Here is a 16,794-nt window from a genome sequence, read left to right on the forward strand (position 1 = left end):
TAACACCAACATAATCACATGACAATTCACCTACTAACTGGCATGTCTTTGGACTGTGGGAAGGAACTGGAGCACCCAGAGGGAATACACATGATCACAGGGAGAATGTACAAACTCCTTACAGACAGTGACAGAATTGAACTCCAACCTCTGGAGGGCCTCGAGCTATAATAGCGTTGTGCGACCTGCTACACTATTGTAATGGCCCATGGTACAGGGAAGGTGCCAGCCGGAAAGACACTAAGAAACAGGAACCAACCAGGAGGCCATTCCACCAAATCTCAATCCCAAAATAAGTAATTCCGTCAGCTCACTAACCACTCCCCCCTTCCCCCCACCCATGCCCCAAAGCTTATTCTCTCTCACATACACATCAACTTTCCATTGACTTCCTTACCTACACTAAGGGGTAGTAAGCAACTCCAGTGGGCAGTTAACCAACCAGAATGCCTTTGGGATGTGAAAGGAAGCTAAAGCATATCAACATAAGTAAACATTATCAAAGTATGTTTAAGTCACCATATACTACCCTGAGATCATTTTCTCGCAGTCATTCACAGCAGAACAAAGAATAGAATAGAATCGTTGAAAAACTATACAAAAACAAAACTGACAAACCACCAAAGTGCAAAAACAAACAAACTGTGCAAATACAATACAGTAATTAAATAAATAATATCGAGAACGTGTGTTGCAAGGTCCCTGCAAGTGAGTCTATAGTTGTGGAACCAGTTCAGCGTTGAGCTGAGTGAAGTTATCCACGCTGGTTTAGGAGCCTGATGGTTGAAAGGTAATGACTGTTCCTGAGCCTGGTGGTGTGGGATCCAAGACTTTTGTACCTCCTTCCCACTGGCAGCAGCAAGAAGAGAGCATGTGTAATCATATGACAGAAAACCACACAATCACAGGGGATTGTGCAATATATTCACAATTGCAATTGCAAATGTGCAATATTCATCTGATGTCAGGATCAAACCTGTGTAGACGGTGCTATGAGGCATCAGCACAAACTCCTATATTCAAACAAATAGGGATGGTTTTTGAATTAAATGAGGCAGTTTAGGCAGTTGCATCATAGTTACGTTTTGGACAAAAATCATAAAGACTAAATTATTGATGTGCAGAATGCAACAATTCCCATCATGGTAAACTTTGAAAGAAATTTGAAATCAAAACCTAATCTGGGTAGTGGTGATTAAAAACCCACTTGGTTCACTTATGCCCTCTGTAAAAGAAACCTGTCTTTTGGATGATCCTATTCAAAAGCAGTTGTGAGGAAAAGTCTTGGCCCAAAACGTCAACCGTTTTTTACCCCTTCATTGACTTGCTGAGTTCCTCCAGAATTTGGTCTGTGTTGGGAAAAAAAACCTGTCATCTTCAACAACTTAACAAATCCCTGGAGGAATGCAATGGATTAGGCAGCATCCGTGGAGAGAAATGGACAGTCAACCTTTGAGTCAAGACCCTTCACCTGGACTGATGCAGAACATCAACTGTCCACTTCCTTCCACAGATCCTGCCTACATGTTGAGTTCCTCCAGCACTTTTACTGTTCTCCATATTCCTATATTTACAGCTCCTTGCGTTACCTTTATCTGGCCTGCCCTGTATATGCTCTATACATGTGCTCTCTTAATACCTAGTTTCATGTCCCAACAGTACAACCATATCTTTGCTAATTAAGGATGAATGCTAAATGATGGTGCAGCTAATGACTCTCAAATCCACAAACAAATTCACTACAGTATTAAGTCGGATGAGTCGAGCACGTGATCCATCTCTGCTCTCTTCAGAAATCCCCAGATTCTAAACAACTCAATTCACTACAGATGATATCCAGATTCTGCATTGAGTACTAGTATGAGCAAGAGCCTAGGCACCTGCCAACATTGCAGCTGTAGTTCTAGAGATCTGTGACACCTCCAGCCAAGCTGTTCCAATATTGGCCTCTAAAGCATAATTAGACCATTCAGCCCATCTTGACTGCTATGCCATTCTATCATGCTTGACTTATTATTAGAGAAGTGGTTATTGGTGAACTCACAGTCCCCTGGGAAGACAACATCGATGAAGCCCATGAGCGCAAGTTAACCGAGTATGCAGAAGTAAGATCAGAGTGCAGAGACAGAGGGTGGAAGGTCTCATGCTATCCATACGAAGTAGGTTGCCGTGGTTTTATTGCGCTCACTTTCCAGAAGTGGCTGCGTGACCTTGGCTTCACTAGAAGAGAGATCAAGTTGACCAGCAGGGCTGTAGCTGAGGCAGCAGAGACAGGATCATCATGGGTGTGGACCAAGTACGTCCAGAGGGGCAGATAGTCGGGCAGTGTATTCATCTTTTGCAAACCCTTCAATAGTTGCATAGGCACCTGAAGAGTAGACTATCTGCTGGATGAAAGTGACCAACAACTCTGATAGAGGCAGATGCCAAGTTGTTAAGCTCATCAGTGGGAGGTGGTGCTTTAGCACTGCTGGCCCACCACTTCGAGGGAGTCTTGATCATAAGCAGGCCGAAACTCCTGAGGACAGGTGGCAGATCAACTGATGATCCCACTGGTGATAGCACAGGACAGTTAACATCTCAGTCCACGTGTGTTTTCAATTCAAGTCCCTCTCAACTCCAGATATTGTCAGATATATCCAACTCAAGAGATTGCAGCACACATCTGATCAGTGAATTACTACATGTAATCAGCATTGTGAAGGAAGGTGGCATCATATTTACTCTCCAACAACCTACCCCCGTGGCCAGTGTAGGGATTCGCCAGGAGCCATTCAGTTGCAGACCTCATCACAGCCTTAATCCAAATACGGGGCAAAGAGATGAATTCCAGAGCTATGGTGGGAGTCACTGCCTATGACTCTGGGACAGCATTTGACCAGCAGAGCATGAAGATACCCATATAAGAGCATCACAGAGAAAATAGTACAGTGGTTAGAGCCAGACCATGCCCGGGGAAGATGGCTGTGGTTGTCAGAAACCAACTATCCAAACGCCATGACATCGGTGCAGGAGTTCCTGCGGACAGATTACAAGGTTCAACCATCTTTAGCTATTTCAACATTGATCTTCCTCCCATCGTGAGCATAGAGGTGTTCACTGGTGACTGAACGATGCTCGGTTCTATTTATACATTCCTAATGTAATGCCCTGGGAAAGGTTTCACTACTAATGTAATGGCTTCTCTGTAGCCACAGTGTGTTCAGGTTATGACTGGAGGTAAGGGGAGCTTTGGATGAGGGGAGGTTCTTCTTTCTTGTGTGCCCGAGTGCAAGGTACTCATGGGCATTTGTTTGGCGGAAGATGGAGAGAGAAGATGTCAGAACGGAGAGGTCGTAGACTGCGGGTCTGAGTGGATGTGGAATGGGGTCGAGAGTTGACAATGCCCGGGGGAAATCGATGGAGGATGAACGGATGAGAAAATTGTGAGCCCCAACGTGCACATTAGACTATTTTATTAAAATGGGCACTTTTCTTTTTGTTTTCTTTACTAACTCTCTAGTCAAATTAAGAATTATAAAGCTAAATCATTTAATTGCAAAATGTGTACTGTTTGTTATTTCGTGGTACTGATTTGTAACAGGGGAAAACATCATGCAGCATCCACACAAATGAGATTTTACAAGTTTGCAGGCCAAAGAGTGTCTTCCACTAGATGTAACATCACTGACCGAACCTAGGGTTACACTAACAAAAGGGAACAGCCCCCTGCCTTCATGGAGCAAAACCTACACAACATACAGACGTGGGCTGTTAAGTGGTAACCAACATTCAAAATCTGAAGGAAATTAATTATCAAAGTACATATTTGTCACTGTGTACAAGCCTGGGATTCTTGCAATAGAAGAGTTAGGCAGTGGCCTTCTCTGCACATAGAGTGCAACCTCCTACCTTGGAGAAAGCAATACTGTTGAATGCCAGTCCCACCACCAATAACCTGGGATCATCAATGACTGGAACCTCACTTGTACCAGCCATATAAATTCTCTGGGTAATAGAGCAAGTCAAAGGCTGGTATCCTGTGGATCATGAATGATCTCCTGATACCTCAAACCCTTTCCATCAACTACAACTCAAGTCAGGAGCGAAGAAAAGTTCAAGTTTGAGTTTAATTGTCATTCAAACATACATGAATACAGACAAATGAAACCACGTTACTCCAGGGTCAAGGTGCAAAACACAGTACCAACAGTCACACACAGCACAAGGTACCTATAGCACATGTAAGATAGAAGTAAAATACAGTCCAGAAAAAGAATAAAGTCCAAGTCTCCAAGTTTATGAACGTTGCAGCTGTCTGCAGTTGAACACAATACAGCTTGTGTACTGCCGAGCGAACACTGGGGGACAGCATCAACTCCAGTGTGGACGTGTGATGCACTGCACCACCTCTGGTACTCCAGCGGAGCACCTGACTCTATTGCCTCCCCCTGGGCAGCAGCAAACAGGTGAAACCACAGCTTAAAGCTTAGTCCTCTCTATGACCGAGCCATGCTGCCTCGCCCCGACATTTGCAAAAAGCAATTAGGATGATCACTCATTGTTAAGGCTGCACACCTCCGTTGTGCACCTACAACTCTCTGTCAAAGGCAACATCGCAGTCCACACCAAGTCCAGCTCCTTCAGTTTCTCAGCCAACGATGGTGTAGACCTTATATTCTTAATGTCCAGCAGAGTTTTGGGATCATAAAAAGTGTTTAAAAGCACAATAACTCCTTTGGTTGACCTCATAAAAGCTGCTTTATCCGAGCATGCTTCCATATTACCAGACGGATCGTGGATGGATGATGATGGATCACGCGAATCTCGAGGTCAAGCAAAACAAAATATCTGCATTATTACCACTTTATTCTAAAAAGATATACCCTCCAGCACTGGCACACTATAGCTCAAGTGTGTACTGTCTACAAAATTATCTACAACGACCCCACGCACCTTGGCCATTCCCTCTTCTCCCCTCTCCAGTCAGGTAGAAGATATCAAGGACTGAACGCATGTACTACCAGGCTCAAGCTGCTGTTATCAAAGTTCTAAGTTCAAAGTAAATGTATTATCAAAGTACATATATGTCACCATATACGACTCTGAAATTCATTTTCTTGGCGCTGTACCCAATAAATCCAAAATAGAATAATAACCATTATAGAATCAAAGAAAGACCCACATCAACTTGGTTTTTCAACCAGTGTGCAAAAGACACAAGCTGTGCAAATATTAAAAAAAACAATAATAATAAATAAATATCAAGGACATGAGATGAAGTGTCCTTGAAAGTCCATAGATTGTGGGAACATTTCAATGATGAATTAAAGTTAGCCCCTTTGGTTCAAGAGCCTGATGGTTGAGGGGCAATAACTATTTCTAAACCTGGCATTGTGGGTCCTGAGGCTCTTGTACCTTCTTCCTGATGGCAGCAGTGAGAAGAGAGCATGTCCTGGGGCTCGGTATTTCTGATGATGATGTTATCAGACTCTTGAAGAGACTTCTTGCATGATAAGTTGTACTCCTGATTTCCACTCCAACTCATAAAGATTTTTCACTTTATTTTCCTGAACCTGACTTTTTCAGTAGCTTTTACACTTTATTCTGCATTGTTATTACCTTATCTTGTTCTTCCTCCATGTACTGTGTAATGATTTTGATTTTTATGGACAGTGTGCAAGACAAGCCCTACATTGGGTCTTGGTATATGTAACAATTATAAACCAGAGCCAAAATGCACCAAATATACTTGCCTGGGCTACTCTGATAGTACCTGCCAACTTATACCCTCACCAGTACCATGAACTACCAGGAAATGGATAGGAACATAGGAACACCACCATCTCCAGGATCCCATCAAAGTCACACTTCATCTCAACTTAGAAATACAATGGGGTGGTACGGTAGCATAGTGGTTAGCACAATGCTATACAGTACAGGCAACAATGGTTCAATTCCTGCCACTGACTGTAAGGAGTTTATATATTCTCCCCGTGACCGTGTGGGTTTCCTCCCACAGTCCAAAAATATACCATTTGATAGGTTAATGAGTCATTGTAAATTGTCCAGTGATTAGGCTAGTTGGCATGGCTCAATGGCTGAGGGGATCTATCCCAAGCTGTATCTCAATAATTAAGTAAATAAATAAATAAAACTTGACTATTGTTCGGTCCCTGGATCTAAATGTTGGAACTACCTCCCAGCAGCTCCATTGGAGAGCCATCACCAGAAAGGCCAAAGCAGTTCAGGAAGGCAGCTCACCAGCACGTTCCCAAAGGCATTTAAGGTTGGGCATCAAATGTCGTTAATCATAAACATGGAAAAGTCTGCAGATGCTGGAAGTCCAAAGCAACATGCTCACTAGATGCTGGAGGAACTCAGCAGCACCTATGGAAATGAATAAACAGTGGGCATGTCAGACCAAGACCCTTCTTCAGGATTGGAAAGGACAGGGGAAAATGCCAGAATAAAATGATAGGGAGAGGGGAGGTAGGATAGCTAGAGGGTGATAGGTGAAGCCAGGTGGGGCAGAAAAGTAAAGGGCTGGAGCAGAAGGAGAGGAGAGTGGAGCATAGGAGAAAGGAGAAAGGGAAGGAGAATGGGGCCCAGGGGTAGTTGATTGGCAGGTGAGAGAGGTAAGAGGCCAGAGTGGGTAATAGAAGAGGAGGGGAAGGGGAGAGAATTTCTTTTTAACCAGAAGGAGAAATCGATGTTCATGCCATCAGGTTGGAGGCTACCCAGATGGAATACAAGGTGTTACTCCTCCACCCTGAGGATGGCCTCATCATGGCACAAGAGATGGCCATGGACCGAGATGTCAGAATAGAATGGGAATCAGAATTAAAATGTTTGGCCACTGGGAACTTCCACTTTTGGCGGGTGGAAATGTTGTTGACCCTGCTTGTGATGCTCAGATCCCGAAAGCATGTCAGATTCTATATCCATATATAATCCACTCTGAGTGAGCAAAGTGCTCTTTAATGACCTGTCATACACAAAAAAAAATGAAATCTTGATATCCTAATCTACCTCATAGTGATCCTTGCAGAATTTGGCTACCAGGACTGCATTTTCTCTGCATTTGTAACACCATATTCTGCAGTCGGTTTTCATTTTTACAGCCTCAATGTACTTTTGTAAGGAACAATCCATCTGGTTGGCATACAAACCATATCCCAGCAGATGTGATAATAACAAACAATCACAATTCAAATAAGGAAAAAGCCATTGTAAAACACCGACACAAATGATTCTGCAGATGCTGGAAGTCTTGAGCAAAACTGTTGGAACTCAGCAAGTCTGGAGGGGAATAAGCAGTCAATGTTTCAAGCCAATACTCTTCCAGTGATGCTGCCTTACTTACTGAACTCCCCCAGCAAGTTTTTTGTGTGAAACACAAACATTTCCATCTTCTGAATTTGCTGCACGTATCCTCTCCCCAAATAGACTCCCTTCTCACTAATCTAGTCTAGACAGTGTTATTTTCAAAGTCATTAGACTAAGGACTGTGACAGGTCCACCCTCCAAGTCGTTCTTGTGAGCTCATTTAGTTGTTTACTCAACAACATTGCCTTGAGGTACTGAGAGATATACTTGGCTTATGTGTCCAATTACTCTTCTCCCAAGGTAAGTTGTCTTGAATCCAAACATATATTGATAAATCTGTTTGGTTTTGAAAAGACACTGCAATCTGATTTCTTCCATTGTCCAACTAATGACGTTCGGACATGGGCATGTCACAGTTTATGCCAGATTCAGAAGAACAATTCATACTGAGAAGTGTCTATTTAGTTTCCATAGTGACATGAAATGGCTAAAATACTGTTCTGACTACATTGTACTGTCTAGGGAAGTACAATTTCAATTGTGTAGTCCCAAAATAAACAATGCTACATTATCTTTATTCTGGGTTATAGTGATTGCTTAAGGTTGTCATGGCCATGGCCAAGGGAGGTTTTGGGGATAAGCGCCCACTACCTACTAAATGGTGTGGGCATCTCAAATAGCCAAGTTCAGCTCCTGACTTTCACATGCAGCACAGCTACTAAGCCCGGCGGAAACATTTCTACTGGCAGGAGAAAGGGCAAAGGTGATTTACTGGTGCCTTAAAATCAAGAACCATGAGGCTTGTCAGCCATGGTTGGCAGGTCATCCAGGAGGAGGTAAATTCTCATCTCAAACTTCCTTACGGCTATACCCACTGATGAGGAAGGCTTCAGGAATATGCGCAAGGAAAAGTGCGGAGCTGGAGTCCCCAGGGCAGTCCGAAGTTGAGTTCAATGCTGACTGTCAACTCCCGTGGCACCACTGGTGCCAAACTGTATCCGTCTCTACCATTCCTTTGGAGTCATCAGCTGTATGGAGAGGGGAAGCCTTCTGGACAGGCAACAGCTTGCTCTCCATATCGTACTGCCCTGGCCTGCATGTCACATAGATAGCTAGGATGCAACAGCCATGGTCAACCCCAACCACCAGAGAGCCTAAGGGTTATAGTGAATAATACTTCACACAAAGAACATTGATCAGAAAAAGTTGAATATATATATATATTAATAAATCTTCAATTAGTTATGCTCTTACCAATAAAAGATTGGAAAGAAGATCTAATCCTTCAGTATCCAGCCTAGAAGAACAAATCAGAGAATTTATGAGCTTGTCACCTGAAAAGGAGATTGAAATGTTGTCATAGACAATGATTCAGTAACTTCAAATCTTCAAGTGAGTGAAAAAGAATCTAGTGCTTTCCCGGCGTATATGACGAATAAACTCTTCTTGGGCTTCCAGCCGGGTACTGGTATTGATTTTAACCTACGCTTCAATGATAAATGGTAGAGTTTGTCATCAAAACATTGGTTAAAATCAATACCTGTACCCAGCTGGAAGCCTGAGATGAGAGCAGGGCTGGGCACGCCAGCTTGTTTTTTGTTCTCATGTCAATGGAGAGGTATTTAGCACATATGTGATTCAGAGAGCTGCTTCCTATCACTAAGCCATAGATGGTGCCCCTCTGCTTACAGAAATGTCATGAAATATGCTTTACACCATTTACAGCATGAAATGAGCAGGGTAAATTACCAGTGTACCTGGGAACGTGATGTATCATTGGTTGAGGTTGGTAATAAGGAAAGCTATAAGCTTTGAATTCTTCATTTGATGGTATTCCTGGCCATGTATCTTCTGTGGGAGTTCCTGAAACAATATGTTATAGAATTTGTATTGTTAGTAACTGTGTACAACTGATTTGTTGATTAATGGTCTGATCTGTGTAATTTATTGTGCTTTTACCTATGGACATGGTGTTAGATGGAATGTAGCTGCATAGATGGTGCTTTCTCAGGTATGGAAGACCATGTGCCTTTTAAAATCAGAAGTCAGGTTTACACAATAATTTAAAATAAGTGTCTGTGTTTGTGTTTATATCAAAGTCCTCATGTTAAGTGAAAATACAAAGGATTTTCTGAGTGTAAAAAGGGGTAGGGAGACAGAGCAGAAAGCAAAGGTTGACCATAGTATATTCCAAAATACCAACAGATTCTTGTCCCACCATGCTTACCAGCTCCTGAATTCCACATCCTCTCAAGAGGATAATGAATAAATGGAAATAGAGGGGGAGAAAGCAGAAGAATTAAATGGAGAAAATACAAATTGTCAAACAGAAAGGAAATCCAACATACTTGTCAGATAGCAAGGTCAGGCACCAACTGAGTATCTTACATTCACCTTCACCAAGGAAGATAATGTTTCTGGAGTCTCAGGAAAGGAACATATAACTGAGATGTTTAGTAGATGGTTTAAAATTGTTAATGGGATGGTAGTAGAGAGGCTAAGGGTAGAAGAGAGATTAGTTGTATACAGTTCAGATAGATAAATCATGGGTTCAAGTCGGCTGAGAGGTACTAGAATCTCTCACAAACAAGAGAAAATCTGCAGATGCTGTAAATCCAAGCAAACACCAGTAAAATGCTGGAGGAACTCTGCAGGCCAGGTAGCATCAATGGAAAAGTGTACAGTTGATGTTTCAGGCCAAGACCCTTCGCAGGGCCTGCCCTGTCCTGCTGAGTTCCTCCGGCATTTTGTGGGTATTGACATAAGAGAGGAATTTGCTGAGATTTAGGTCATACAGTAGTATTCCAATAGCCTGTAGACAGTGATTGACTACCAAAAGATGGAAAATTGTTTACAATTTTCCTTACAGTTACCCTTACAAAGGGAAGTGTAAGGATGATCCCTGAAACTAGGCCTATTTCTTTAATTTTTGCATTCGGGATGCATTTAAAAATGATAATCGGAGAGAGTCACAGGGACATATAAAAGAACTAACATTTTGGAAGGCAGCCCTGGTGGGAAATGGAGGCAGATTCAATCCTGACACTTAAAAGGGTCTGGATAACCACTTAAAAATAAAGTGTTTGCAAGGACGTGGAAAGAAGAGACGAGGCAAAAGCAGACTCTTATTGCACAGAGTCAACAAAGGCTCAGTGGGTTGAATGTTGTAAGCTTCCTCTGATTCTATGGAGATTGGAAAACAAAGCACAGAAGTAACTGAATAATTAACTACAGCATTCATCACGATATCAAGTGGTTGGAACGTGCTTAGATTTCACAGATATTTCTTTGATCTGTGGCATGGATGATAAAGATAAAAATGAGATCAAACAAGTCAGAAAATTGAGTTCCACTAACCCAAGGCTAAAACAACGGTAACAATATGGCATTGATTAAGTTATTACATTAATTAGTATTTATAATTCTGTAGTAAGAAATATGATAACCCATCTAAAGAACCTCTGTAAGGTTTGTAAAAAAAAGATTTCAGCTTATGTCTGATTTATTCCAACTTTTGTAGCTGTGAAGCAGCTAAGCTCCTTGTCTAAAATATGTTAACACTGACGATTAAATTCTAGCATATCACTTCAGGATCTGTGATTGGATGGGCAAGCTTGGTCCCCAAATCATAGTATATCAATGCTACACTTACCTAAAAGCCTGAAAATTAAGTGTAATTCTTCCTTCACGGTGGAACCAGGGAACAATGGCCTTCCAGCAGCCATTTCATATAGAATGCAGCCAACTCCCCTAGGAACACAGAGTAGAGCAAATGATAGTGAAACTATTACACAGCCAGCCCTTGCAGTGTAGAACAGAGATAGACAGCCTAAAATAAATTATAAGCATTTCTGAGGTTTCTGTCACAGACACGGGTCAAACCAAAGTACTTCACCGTTGGGGAAATAGTTTTGAAGTGTGGTTACTCTTGTAATGTAGGAAACACAACGGCCAAGTTCAGACAACGAGTTGTTGAGGTTTAGGGAAAGATTAACTTCAGACATATCTCTCTTTGAGAAGTCATTTGAGGGATAAACACTAACCATATCACCACAAATAACTCTTCATCTGCTCTTTAAGATATGGTCATAGTACTTTCGAAGGTTCATTTTAATATCCATGTGTATATACAGTATACAGCCTGAAATTCGTACTCTTCACCATAGAATGAATGATAGAAACATCAAAGCCCCCCCCCCAACCCTTCCTTCACACACATAGTGGCATCGATCTCCTTCTCCCGCCACCCACGCCAGCAGAAGCACTGACCCCCCCCCCCCCCCAACCATGCAAGCAACAGGAGAAGCCACAAAGCCCGCAGGGGTCCTTGACCCAGAGCCTATTGAAACTAAGACCACAAACCAGCACTTCAGTATCTCGGACATCAACCCAAGAGAGCTGTGGTTTAATAACTCATCTGAAAGACGGCACTCCAACTTTAGAACATAGAACAGAGAAAAGTATCACACAGTACAGACTTCACAGCCCATTATGTTGTGACAACATTTTAACCTATGCCAAGATCAATCTGATGCCCTTCTCCTGCAGAGTCCCCTTTTCCCTTTCATCCACCTAAGACTCTTTTAATTATCCCTAAAGTTCCTGCCACAACCACCAGCCCTGTCAGTGTGTCTCATGCAGCTGCCACTCTCTGCATGAACAAACATACCTCTGACACCCCCCTATATTTTTACTCCAATCACCTTAAAAGGATGCCCTCTTATTTTAGCCATTCCACACTAGGAAAAATATGCTGGCCATTCATTCTATCTGAGCTTCTTATATACCTCCATTACGTCACCTCACATCCTCCTTTGCTCCAAAGAGAAAAGCCCAAACCTGCTCACCCTTTCCTCCTTTACATGCTCTCTAATCTAGTCAGCTTCTCCAGTGTCCGTCTGAAATACGTGCCCAAGTCTCCAAACCAGCAAGCTTTTGATCAGCTTTGGTGACCACAGCTGTCTCCCAAGGCTGAACACTGACATGACGCTCCAGCAAGGAGTTTCACAAGTAGCAGCTCAGACTGGGAGCTAAAAACACAAATCCTATGGATGGCGATTTGCTGCGTTTCTGTTATGTGGAACTGTTAAAAATGCTGCGTAAGAAAAGGAGGAATCAGACACCAATTAAAGCATTTCAGAGCTGGGAGCCATTTTGCAAGCTGTGAAAGCAGATTACAATTACACAACATGGAGAATTCAATGAAAGCAGAATAGTTTCAGAAGGGGACATTCATTTGCTTCATGTTGAGATGGAGAATAATACATCACAGAAGGGTTTGTACAGACCCTTGGAAGAGTTATCCAATTAATACCATCCTTTTGCTCTTTCCCTAGGGCCCCAGCAATCTTTCCTTTTTCAAGGGATTATCTAATTTCCATCACTAAATCCACGTCCCTCTCAGTCAGTGCATTTTTGTTCATAATTATTCACTGCACAAAAGAAGCATCTTTCTCCCAGGTAGCTGGGTAATTACCTTAAATCTATGCCTTCTGCTTATTAACCTTCCCACAGCAGGAAATGTTTTTGATGATTGAAACAAAGATCTTTTAAATTAGTTAATGATTCTTTTACTTACTTAGGGATTAAAATCACAAAAAACCATAAAGAATTATTTGGGTTTAATTTTCTACCCTTAATTGATCAGATTAAAGGATTGTTTACTAAGTGGTCACCATTATCTTTATCTCTGATAGGTAGGATTAATGCTATTAAGATGGTTATTTTACCTAAATTTTTATATATTTTTCAAGCGGTACCAATTTTTATTCCGAAATCCTTTTTTACTAATGTTGATTCAAAAATTTCCTCATATATATGGCAGAATAAAAATCCCAGGTTAGGTAAAACATACTTACAGAAGACAAAGAAGGAAGGTGGGTTGGCATTACCCAATTTCAGATTTTATTATTGGGCAGTTAATATTAGATATTTGTTATGTTGGTTGAAAGAATGGGATGGTCCTTTTGGCCCTCATTGGGTGAGTCTGGAAACTAAATCGGTATCAGGTTATGCTCTGGGTTCTATTTTAGGGACATCTCTCCCTTTTGCTCTTTCTAAATTGCCGAAACGAATTGACAACCCGATAGTTAAATATACCTTACGTATATGGTTTCAATTTCGGAAATTTTTCGGGTTGACTCAATTCGTTTTAAATAGTCCTATTGTAGCTAATTGTTTTTTCCATCCCTCAATTATAGATCAAGCTTTTTCGGCTTGGAAAACGAAGGGTTTATTAAGATTTTCCGACTTATTTTTGGACAATTGTTTTATGTCTTTTGAGCAATTATCTAATAAATATAATTTGCCTAGATATCATTTTTTTAGATACTTACAGGTTAGGCATTTTTTAAGTACGGTACTTCCTACGTTTCCAAATTTTGTGTCTTCAGATATTTTGGAGAGTTTGTTTGAATTAAACCCTTTTCAAAAAGGGCTTATATCAAAACTTTATAATATAATTATGAAGATACGTTCAGTGCCCTTTGATAAGACCAAAAATGATTGGGAAAGAGAGCTCAATCTTATTATTCCTATTGAGAATTGGGATAAAATTCTTCAATTAGTTAATACATCATCTATATGTGCCAAACATTCATTAATACAATTTAAGGTTGTACATAGGGCCCATATGTCCAAGGATAAATTAGCTCATTTTTATTCTTATATAAACCCTATTTGTGACAGATGTCAATTAGAAATCGCGTCTTTAACTCATATGTTTTGGTCATGTCCGCTTTTGAAAAAATATTGGAAAGATATTTTTGATATTATCTCTGCGGTACTGAACATCGATTTACAACCCCATCCTATTACCGCAATTTTTGGTTTACCGATGATGGACTCACTCCATTTATCTCCTTCTGCCTGTCGAATGATTGCTTTTCTTACTTTGATGGCTAGAAGATCTATTTTGTTGAATTGGAAGGAAATTAATCCTCCCACGGTATTTCATTGGCTTTCTCAAACTATGATATGTCTAAATTTAGAAAAAATTAGAAGTGCTGTATTTGATACTTCTATTAAATTTGAAAAGATATGGAGACCATTTATTCAATATTTTCATATGATGTAATATGGCCCTGTGCCAAGCTTATTGGTTTTTTCAGCTTTAATTGTATGTATGTTGAGAGGATCGGAGTTGACGACATTGATGTTTATGTATTCTTGTGAGATACTATAAACAGCCCTTTTTTTTCTCTCTTTTTCTTTAGTTTTTTCTCTTTTTTTTGTTTTCTTTTTTTTCCCCTTAGATATTAGATTAGTAGGATAGTAATTTTGCATATATTTTGTTTTCTTTTTCTTTTTTTATATATTATATATTATGAAATATCCAGATTTACCTTGTTCATATATATACTATATGGTTCATGTTTTGGGAAAACTTATTTATATTGTATTCATTACTTATGTATTCTTTCATGTGTAATGGGAATTTGTAAGCTTGTAATCCCTTTATTAATATATTAACTGTATTTTGTTCATAATATTTTAATACTAATAAAAAGATTGAAAAAGAAAGAAAAGAAACAAAGATCAGGAACGGGGAAGTATCAGGTGCTCTAGGTCTGTATGTGTGAGTCAAAATCTTCATGCCCGACTACATGGGTGGATCAAGAGACCTGGAAATTCCAGAATAATGAGTGGATAAGAAGATGGATCTCTGCAAGTATCTTTACAGGAAAGGATTGTGGATTGAACTCCAACAGGTTTCCCTCCTCGTCAATACACACAAAATGCCAGGGGAACTCAACAGGTCAGGCAGCATCTATGGAAATGAATAAACAGTTGATGTTTTGGGGCTGAGACCCTTTATCAGGACTGAGAGGGAAGAGGGAAGATGCCAGAATAAAAAGATGAGGGTGGGAGGGTGGGGAGAAAGGACTCTAGCTGGAAGGTGAAAGGGGAAGCCAGGTGGGTGGGAAAGGTGAAGGGCTGGAGAAGAAGGAATCTAACAGGAGAGGAGAGTGGCCCAAAGGAAAAGGGGATTGAGGAGGGGACCCAGGGGAAGTAATAGGCAGGTGAAAAGAAGTTTAAAAAGTCAGAAAGGGGAATAAAGGAGGGAGGGGGGAATTTGTTTACTGGAAGGAGAAATCCCTCCTTGTCACAATTCAATGATTATTCCACAAATGGGGAGGCCAAGGCAACAAATTTCTACCTCACTGGAGTGACATTGCCTTTCCTATAGGATGACTATGTAAAAATTTGGGGTGGAGTTAAAACTATCTCCATCCAACGTTTCAGAATTTGCACACTCAGGCGACCTTTCAATGCTCTAATAAGAAACTAGGAGAATGGGAGCAGAAGTAACACACAAGGGAGCTGAAGAAACTCGGCAGGTCAGTCAGCATCAAAGGAGGGAAATGAACAGCCACTGTTTTGGGGTTGCCAAAGCATCAGCTGTTCATTTCCTTCCATAGTTGCTACCTGACATTGAGCTCCACCAGCTCCTTTGTGTATGGTTCCAGATTGCCCGTATCTGCACTTGTAACTCCAAGAGCTGGCGTAGACCGCTTGGCCTCTCAAGCGTGTCCCACCGTTCCATATGATCGTGGATGACCTTTCCCAGGCCTTATCTGTGCAGTTCTCCATAGCACCTAATTCCCTGAACTTTCAAAAAAAAATCTACCTCCTCTTTAAATGCCCTCAACAACCAAGCCTCCAGAACAATCTGGAGTAGGGACACTAATACTGATTAACACACACAACATGTTGGAGGAACCCAGCAAATTAGGCAGCATCTGTGGAGGGGAATAAACAGTTGATGTTTCATGCAGAGTCCCTTCAAAGGAAGAGGGCAGAAGGCAGAATAAAAAGGTAGAGAAAGAGGAAGGAGAACAAGCTGACAGGTGATAGGTGAGACCAGGTGAGGGAGAGGTGGGTGGGTGAGTAAGGGGGAGAAGTGAGTAGCAGGGAAGGGACAGAAGAAGGACTCTGATAGGAGAGGACAGTAAACTACGGAAGTAAGTCAAGGAGGAGGGAATTAGAGCAAGGTTACGGGCAGGTGAGAAGCAGTAAGAGAGTAACAGAAATAGGAAGTGGAAAATGAGATAAGGAAGGAAGGGGAGAAATTATAAGTTAGAAAAATTGTCACTTATGCCATCAAGTTGGAGAGCACCCAGAACTGAGGTGTTGCTTTCCAACCTGAGTTTGACCTCATGGCAGCAGAGAGTGCCAGGGCCAGACATGTCAGGGTGGGAATGGGAAGACAAATTGATAAGGGTAATCTCCAGGAGATCCTGCTTTTTGCAGCAGACAGTGCAAAGCTTCTCAATAAAACAATCCCCCAGTCTGTGTCTATTCTCATTAAGGTAGAGGAGCAGATGACTCCAACAGACTCGCAAGCAAAGTGTTGCCGCACATGGAAGGACTATTTGGAGCTCTGAATGATAGTAAGAGGGGAAGTGTAGGGGCAGGTGTAGCACTGGTTATGATTACAGCGATGAGTGCCGGGAGGGAGATCAGTAAAGAGCGACAAGAGGGTTG

At 41.4% G+C, this 16,794-nt stretch overlaps 1 protein-coding gene across 2 annotated transcripts in view; it reads right to left on the reverse strand.

The window, feature by feature from the left end:
• Window positions 1-16,794, reverse strand: part of LOC140717246 (cyclin-dependent kinase 18-like) — a 129,107-nt gene that overhangs the window by 11,295 nt on the left and 101,018 nt on the right. For both annotated transcript variants that reach the window (XM_073030606.1, XM_073030605.1), the window contains 3 exons: window positions 10,961-11,058; window positions 9,066-9,171; window positions 8,563-8,605 (listed from right to left, as the gene is read on the reverse strand). In XM_073030606.1, coding sequence (XP_072886707.1) covers window positions 8,563-8,605; window positions 9,066-9,171; window positions 10,961-11,058 — 247 coding nt within the window. The remainder of the gene's footprint in view (window positions 1-8,562; window positions 8,606-9,065; window positions 9,172-10,960; window positions 11,059-16,794) is intronic.

The sequence above is a fragment of the Hemitrygon akajei genome, chromosome 27 (genome assembly GCF_048418815.1).
Source record: "Hemitrygon akajei chromosome 27, sHemAka1.3, whole genome shotgun sequence".
Classification (NCBI taxonomy): domain Eukaryota; kingdom Metazoa; phylum Chordata; class Chondrichthyes; order Myliobatiformes; family Dasyatidae; genus Hemitrygon; species Hemitrygon akajei.